Source organism: Geospiza fortis, unplaced genomic scaffold (genome assembly GCF_000277835.1).
Source record: "Geospiza fortis unplaced genomic scaffold, GeoFor_1.0 scaffold172, whole genome shotgun sequence".
In the NCBI taxonomy this organism is placed as follows: domain Eukaryota; kingdom Metazoa; phylum Chordata; class Aves; order Passeriformes; family Thraupidae; genus Geospiza; species Geospiza fortis.
Window position 1 is genome coordinate 863,835 of NW_005054309.1, and position 8,911 is coordinate 872,745.

The window sequence follows — 8,911 nt, forward strand, 5'->3', positions numbered from 1 at the left end:
CTCCTGACTCGCAAGGGTCTGAGACAAGGAAACACACAGAGTGAAGATGGATAGATGGGAAATATCTCATGTGCTTAATAAGCTTTTTGCCATATTCCAGAGAAAGGAAAGGGAGTTTGTTGCATCCCCTGAACCTCCTCAACTTGCAGTGATGCCAAGTGAGAAATGCTGGGGTCAGGACACAAAACGATGCTTCCCAAACTCAGGCAGTCCCTGATGCCCAGGGTGACTTCAGTGTCATCATGTGGGTGATGTGCCAGTGCTGTGTCTGGGAAGCAGAAATGAGAGTGTGATCCTGTGCCAGCATGTAGGCAAGAGTTTGAGCTGTTCTGGGTGACAGGCAGCCCCTTCCACGCCTTTGCCTTCAGGAAGTATGGTCCCTGCCGCCCCCGTCCTCCTCACTTGTACCCTCAGTCTCCTTCCTAATTTTGATTTGATCTTTGTGCAGATTTTTCCCTTGTGCCTGTGAGTGGCAGGCACTGCTGCTTCACAGGAGAGCAGGGAATCAAAAGCCACAAGAACTAGACATGGGCACAGCTCCACTGCATTCACCCCCTTCCATTAATGCTTGCAGCTCTTCAGCAGATCAAGCTAACAGCACTTTCCAATTAAAGCATGAATATGGATGTGTTGATTGGAATCTGGGGCATAGGAGCTGATTATCTGATTGAAACTCCAAAGCATTAGCTTGGTTTCTAGACATTAAGGGCTGTATTTGGCTAGGTGTGTGGGTGTGGGTGGGTGGGAGAAGCAAGGCAAAGCAGGGAGGGAACTCTTGTTCTAGCTGAATTGCTCATCCTTCCAAAGCTCCTTGTGCTGTGTGCTCCAGCAGACCTCCCAGGTATCCGAGCATGACTGTCACACTGCTGCTGCTTTACCTCAGTGCAGCTGACAGGGATGTATGTCTACACACAGAGGGATCCCAAAGAGACCTGCCAGGGAGTGCTGCAAGTCCTGGAGGCCAGTGATGTACTTTCAAAGCTGTGAAGATCTGGGCACTCACACGGGTCCGTTTGCAAACACCCCCTCCCCAGTCCATGACTAACATCTCCCTGCGTGAGTCACGCTCAGACTTCCTCAGTGCAAAGAGGAACAAGCTGCAGTCCAAGAGCCTGTGTTGCACAACATGTTGGGCTGTCCTTGAAGCCCTGTGCCTGTGCAGATGCAGGTGTGCACACCTGTGTGCCACAGTGCAGGGGGTTTACAGCCCCTGCTGAGCCATGGCCACAGCTCAGCACATGTGCAAAGCCTCTTGAGTAGGAGAATGTCCAGGCATCTCTTGTGCATGATGCCATGTAAGTACTGCATGCACTGATCCTATAGGTGTATCTAAATACTGAAATATGCTTGTCCTATACTGCCACAGATTTTCTGGCATGGGCTGTTGGGACAACCTGTCTGGTACAGAGGCTTTGACAGCTCTGTCTGAAAAGCTCAGTGTGAGCAGTCTCCAGCCATGCCCCACATCAGTATTTGTATCCTGCTCCAGACTGGAAGATAAAACTTATAATTCCTGCCCTATTTGCTTGTCAGGTACAGAGTTTCCTTCATTTGTAGCTGCAAATGTTGTTTACTTCAGTAGCCTGGTTTATATTCTTTATTCTGTGGGCCTTGTTGGCAGCTCAAGGTTTTTGCCAAAGGCCGTGGTGAGAGGCAGGGAGTTGAGGAAAGGCAGCATGCCATGGTGCTGCTGCAGCATTCACCTGGGCTCAGTCCTTGTGGTTCAGCATCTGACCCAGCCTGATGGGTTATTGGGGATGGGTGTGAGTGAGATGAGCTTGGTTCTTGGGGACTAACTCATGGAGGTCCCTCCAGCTCCAGCTTGGGACCAGAGAGGTCAGGATGAAGGTAACAGTGCACTTGAGACAAAACTTTGTGTATGGAATGTCAGGGGCACTGGGACAACACTGGCACAAATACATAATTCTGCTGGGCAAACATCACATCCGAGAATAAGGTGAGTCACAGCAGTGAAGCACACCCTCAGTGCTATCCAAAGACTCTGCAGCTCAGGGTAAGAAATCACAAGGGCACGGGTTTTCCTCTGTTGTTAACCATTTCATACTTTGAGATTTTATTTGCTACTTCACCACAACAGGCAAATTCACCATCACCACATTGTTGAGTGATGCTCCCCAAGGTGTGAGGGGCAGCTCAGGACTAAAAGGGGATGTGAGAGCCCTTTTCCATCTGTTGCTGCCATGTTACACATTGTCCTTGCAGCATGCAGACAGCATCCATGGTCTGGATCTGATGGGCACTCCTGGCTCGGCTCATCCTGGCCCAGACCCATGGGACAACTCCTTCATTTTCTCTTTTTTTTTTTTTTCTCTAATTTTCATGAACAGTTTGCAGAGCAGTGCCTTCTTTCAGCCTTGCTGGGAGGACCTGTGTGTGTGTGTGTGTGTGTGTGTTTTTAAACTGCTTTGAAAGCCTTGCATGAAAAATATGCTATGGGAAAAGTAATATTTTTTCACTGCTCATATATTCAATTCAATTTCCCTCCTATTAATACACAGTTGACTGCACTTTATCTTTGTCCTGTATTGTTGCACAGTGCTGTAACTGTTTATCTAGTCAGGAGTAAAAGCAAAGAGGAATAATGTCATTTTCAGCCTGCCTCTAATTGCTGGGATTTATTTGCAAATCAAGGGAGATTATAGATACAAACACTTACATTGCCTTTTTGTACATGAGGTGGTTTTCTTTCATTTCTTCAGACAATTTTTAAAGTTTTACTCTTGTTGATTACCCAGAACCAAACCCTGATAGGCTCTATCCTGTGTTGGAGCTCTGTGCCATTATTTGTGATGTGATGACTTCACAAAATGAAGCAGTACATAATCATTTCTTCACTTCCTAATTTTTGCAAAGATCTGGACATGACATTTGCAGTCTGGACCTGCCTTATGTTCTTAACTCCACTGTGCCTGCCCTTGAGATGCCTCACTCTTTCAATCTCATTTGCACCCTGCCACATTTGCAGTGAGCTCATCAGAGATGCTCTCCTTGGTGTGAACAGCTCGTGCCCCTGCTCTGGCACACCTCACATGGCACGAGGACAGCCATGAGGACTTAGTCCACGTGGTGAGCTGGATAAATGCTTTGTCCTGCCCAGGACGTGGGGATGAGCCATGCCTTGGACAGACATTGCCTCCTCCGGCTGTCTGGGCTCCAGCAAGTGCATTTTTATAGGACACACACTGCACAGCCAGGGTCTGGAGAGAAGGTGCCCTCCAGCCACCCTGCTCTCAGGTGCTGCCAGACAACCACGGAAAGCTGGGACAGCTCCTGACTTGCTGTCACTGAACTCATCCCATGTGTCTGCTCACAGCCCTGACCTTGGCTGGCTGGCTTGATTTACTGAGGAATAAATAGGAAGTGCCGAGAGCAGATCTTGGCTCTTGGCTGATGGAGCCAATTGGGCTTGAGTCACCACTTCAGATCCACAGCTCAACACCCAGAAAACCTTCATGGCTCAGCTGCAGGTGTCGTTTTGATTCAGGTCTCTCAAGGGCTTTGGTTGCAGATCAAGGGCTGGGAACCGGGTCATTCTTGAACCTGTTATTAGATCATAATCAGCATCTCAAGGCAGTACATGGCTCTGTGAGCTAAAATGTTTATTTTATATATATGAATATAACATGAAAAAGCTATAAAGCACATAAAACCTAGAAAGATTTATCTGTGAGCAGTCAATCTGCTGTTTCTCTCTGCCTTTGAAAGAATACAGAGACAGAAGCAAATGGCAGCAAGGGCAAGTAAACAGTTCCTGCTTGGTAACACGATCTGCTGCTGGGTCAGTTGGGGTTTTGTAAGTGTGGGTGTGTGTGTGTGTTTACAATGGGGCTGGAACCCAGCATCATGTACAAAGAAATAATTTGTTATGGTCATGACTGTCTGTGACTTCAGGGCTGTTAACAGGTGTGTCTTGTGTTTGCAGTGTGCATGTACAGAGAGCCATCGCTGCATGAAATTGGAGAAAAACAAGGACGCTCAAGGAAAAGTTCAGGGACACCAACCATGAATGGAGGCAAAGTTGTTAACCAAGACTCGACATAGCTGACAAATACCCTCCCTTCTTCCAACTCCTTCCCTCCCACCCACCTACCCACCCCACCTGGCGAAACCACACTGAGATGATGACAACTGGGCAAGGCAGGACCTACCGGTAGTGGCTTGGAGTGTGAACTCCAGAATCTTTCTTTGTGTAGGACGAGAAAATCGAAACCCAGATCCTGCCTGTTGCAACGTTTTAAAAAACAACAACAACAAAAAAAAAAAAAGTGAAGAAAAAATGTTTTAAATCAGGACTCCATTAACATTTTCAAAAGCAAACTGTTTGCTCTGTGATCAAAGGGGGAAAAATCTCATCTCTGCATAATAATAATAATAATAACTAATAAATATAATAATAATAATAATAAAGATGTTACCTTTAAAAATAAAACAAAGCTTTTGGAAAATTGAACTTAGCATATGATGTGCAACAAACACATGGGAATTGCATCCTGTGACTGCTTTCTGTCTTATCCTTTCACCTCACGTTCACACCGCTATTTTTTACATCCTTGCTTCCCTGGGGATGGATGGGATTTTTCACAAAGCAGGAAAGGTAGGGGTACATTATGACTGTGTTTGCTCTGCTATCAGTGAAATATGGCCTGCCCGAATTAGGAGCCTGGCAGTTATGGGCAATGAAGTAGCTACTCTCTATTCAGCCTTTTCCATCTACATTCAAACCCTGCGTAGTTATTTGTTGCTAATGTCACTCCATGAGTATATTTGACCCAAGTCTGGCATTTTATGCCTTTTTATCATAATTATTTATATGCTTGTTTTACTGTATTAGTTGCCAGGGGAATTTCAGAAATGGGTTTTCAGGTCTCACAGGATGAAGCAATCATATTTATTAGGGTAGAGTTAGGAGATAAAAGGGCAGGAGGGATAGCTGCTTGCTTTAAAATATGAAACAGATCAAGAAATGCTGCTGAAATCCTTGCTGTCAGATGGAAATAGTAAGGCATGTGCTGTAGGAGAGGGTAACAGGACTTGAGCAATGGAAAGAGGGATGTGGGGATGGAGTGTGCCTAGGAGGGAGCAGGTGTAGATGAACATGGGTGGTTGTGCCTGTCCAGTTGTGCCAGGGTGAGGACATTTCCTTCTAGCAGCTGGGGTCTCCCTAAATGGTCTGGCTCCACACATACCACAGATGTTCAAAGCAGAGGCTGCAAACCCCTCCAGTCCCCAGCCTTACCACTGTGAAGGTCCCTGAGGTGCTGCAGCAGCCTGGATTTGGGTGTGGGCACGAGTCTTGCCAGTGCCAGGGCTGCAGATGCTGGAGCAGCACTTCAGAGGTAGTGAGTTACCAAGTGGGAAAAGGCCAGCAGCAGGGCAGTGGGGTGAGGGATGCCCAGTGCTGAGCCCAGGCAGCAACCAGGGCTTTAGTGGGGACTGGCAAGGCTCTCCATGTCTGGTGCTTTCTCTCTGTGTGGGTGGGGGCTCAGCAGTGAACCCTCGCTGCTGGGTGGGCCTGAAGCACAGCAGGGTGGGCAGTGGGTGCCCTGTTACAGATCACACACATTGACTCATCTCTGAACACTTTGGGCACAAGCAGCAGCAGCAGCAGTGCTGGAGCTGCTGTGACAAAAAAAGGCGCTGCCCTGGATGAGGGGCCTGGGAAGCCTTTGCTGCTCAGCCATGGGCACTGGTCCTGCAAGGGGTGAAAACAAAAGGAAAAAGCAATCACCCAAGGGCCTGGAGAGAGAACAGAACAGTTCTTTATACACAGGGAACCAGCCTAAAGCCTTGCAGTTACAGGCTGGGTGGGCATTTGCATAGCTCATAATGGGCACCTGTGAAATTCCAAATACCACCTGAATTGTGGAGACACCTGTGCCATCCCAGCCAGTGCCTCAGCTGGCTGGCAGCCACACAGGCAGAGCTGCTGCTGGCAGTGCCAGGGAGAGGGCAGTGCCAGGGCTGGCCACAGTGCTCCTGCAAAGCCACTTCTGCCCCGGTGCCTCCCTCCGTCCCCACACACGAGGCAATGTTGGGGCGCGTCAGGGCTCGGTGAGCAAAGAGACAGCCAAAGCTCAAGGTTATGGAAGATTCCCGGGACCAGCATGAAGGAATGGATTTCAAACATGTCCTTTTGCATTTTGGAAAAGCTGGAAACATTGAAATAAAAGCCTCTTGCCACGGCTCTGCTGCCCAATGCTGCACCTACAGCAGGCACCCCCCTGTGCTACACATCACGTCAGAGTGAGTTCCTGCTGCCCTCCAGCCCCACAGCACTGCAGCAAGGCCACTAACACATGTTCAGCTTGGGAGCACACACCCAGCCCCATCTGATGTAATTCACTGCCTACATTTCATCTGCCTCACAAACTAGAGGGCACCCCAAATTAAAGGATCACTGGAGACATGCACACTCAAAGAAATGGAGTCTCAAGGCTCAAATTAAAGGATCAATAGAGACATGCACACTCAAAGAAATGGAGTCTCAAGGCCATTATGTTGAGCTAGCAGGTTCCTGAACTGTGCAAGTCACCAAACACCAGGCCATGGTTTAGTCACTGAGTCACAGGTTTTCCAGCTGCCCTAGTGGAGGGAAAGCTCAGCACCAGCACAGAATAGAACACCCCAACACACCTTGATACCACCAGCCTCTTCTGCACCCTGCCATGGCAGCTAGCCAAGAGCATTGATGTCAGCTAGAGCAGCTCCAGCATGAGACTAAAAATTACTGTGGCCTTATGTGCAAAAACTGTGGGCAACAGCAGACCCAGTCCTACCATGTGCTAATTTTTCCATTGTGGGACTCACTTGCTACTTCCCCCACTGGGCTTTTGCCTTGTTAATAGTCTTTGGCCAAATCATTCATCACAAGAATCCCTGGAAGTGCCATATTCAGGCCTAAATGTCAGAATAATCTGCTCCTTTGTTCCATGGTGTTTGAGCTAATCACTTTCATGTGACACTCACTGAGTTTGCCCACAGGGAGAGCCAATTGCTCCTGCTCTCACCCAGTGTCTGGACCACCTTGGAACAGGTCTTCTGCCATGTGCTGAAATTAAGTGCTGGCTCTCCTTGCTCCCTTCTTAACCATGAGCCACATACTATGGCATAAACCATGACAAAAACCCTGAGGAAATATTGGGGTTTTTCCTGACCTCTAGGAAGCTGCAAAAGTCAGCTTGTGGTGTAATGCAGGGACTCCTGACATCAGGATAGCGCAAACACCAGTGAGGCTGTACAGCCCAGCTGCACAGTGTGGGGAACTGCTGGCTGGGAACTGCTTGGCTCCAGGTGCTCTAACACTCGCCAGGTGCCTGGGAAAATCCAGGGGATCCACAGCTTGTAGATCCATGTAGAGCTTCCTGCATTTTTTTACTCAAGTGCCTTGAAAGCTCTGTCCCCAGGCCTTATCTCAAAGAGGTGATGTGGGTTTTGTTGATTATCCATCTGCTGCTTCCCAATTTTCAGGGGAAAAGGGAATCCACAGAGAATTTTTGGCTTACTTTGAAGTTCTTACAGTCTCTTCATTGCTTCTCGCTCTTCTTGCTTGGTGTTAAAGTCTTGATGAGTGATGTTTCTTTTTTTTTCTTTCTTTAGCCACACATACAGCAACCATTTAGGAAGTTTTGTGACTCAGTTTAACATCATAGTGACCACAAACCTTGTCTGGCTCTATGTGATACTAGCAGGACAGATTTCCTTGCCATAATGGCATGGCTTTGGGCAAACACCTAGCACAGAAAAGTAAATGATAAAAAAGAAGGATGTTTTCTTCTAACCTGACCCATAACTACTGTTAACTCTGGTAAGGCTGCAGCAAACCTTTGCTCTCTGAGTAACAGATGCTCCTATAAAAGATTTTGAGCATTAGAAATCCAGCAGCAGAAAATACATCACAGAAATATGAGTACACTTAAAGCATTCATTTTATTTCACCCCGTTTTTAACGGTGATGTTGGCATGGGTCTGGCTGCACATGCTGTGCAAAACATCCTCCCTCACCCATGCATCAAGGACAAAACCTGATGAAATGGCTCCAGTTTGGACCATAAGGATTTTCCTAAGAAGAAAATGCAGAAAAAGCTACAGATGAGCATGCCATACTGCGCCAGCAAGTTCTGCCACAAGTGTCAGCACTGGCATGTGACAATGTGCTGTGAAGTGAAGCTGACACTCAACAAAGCAATTTATGAAAGTTGTCTGTCAACAACATTTCTGTGTTTGCGCTCAGAGAGGTTCTGGCTGATAAAGGCCCACGCAATCCCTCAAGCTGTCACGGGCTTCACTTTACACCTTTATATCTTAAACTGCACTGGTTGTGCAGCAGGAGAGCTCCTGCCCCAGCAAGGTATCATTGCCACACCCTGAGCAACGCTGGGAGGAGATGGTGTGAGTGCCCAAGGGTGAGCAGGACTAGCAGGAACCAAGGAGTGCCATCCTGCCTGGTTCCACGCCAGCCAGGCTGCAGCCTGCGTGCATGACAGGCATGAAAAAACATCTTGAGGATGACACTTCCTAAAACAAAGGAGGCATAGAATTTTCATTAGTTAAAGCACACAAATCCAACCTTTACTAATGGGTGTGCAACAAAATACATTACTTTTAACATGGGGGAGATGTTGGCCCCAAAACATGTCCAGCACTAAAACTCTATTAATTGGGGCATAGTGTAGCCTTGGTCCTAGATGGCAAGGATCAGTTTGTATGTCACTGCATCAACAAAATAAAAACCAAGAAAAGACACAAGTGAGTGTCTTCAGGGACAGATTTCTCTCCCAAAACTGAAACAAAATGTTTAGTTGCTGCTGTGGGATGACCCACTGCACACACCTAGGAGTAAAACCAAAAGAAACGGCACTGCGCTTCCTTAGTGAAGCAGAGATGTTTCCAT

General features: G+C 47.5%; 1 protein-coding gene across 1 annotated transcript in view; it reads left to right on the plus strand.

Moving 5' to 3' along the window:
- FGF12 (fibroblast growth factor 12) overlaps window positions 1-4,286 on the plus strand; it is an 87,803-nt gene extending 83,517 nt beyond the window's left edge. Inside the window, exon 5 of the mRNA XM_031055524.1 lies at window positions 3,944-4,286. Within this exon, the coding sequence (XP_030911384.1) occupies window positions 3,944-4,062 (119 nt within the window). The 3' untranslated portion in view covers window positions 4,063-4,286. The remainder of the gene's footprint in view (window positions 1-3,943) is intronic.
- Window positions 4,287-8,911: the final 4,625 nt, after the last annotated feature.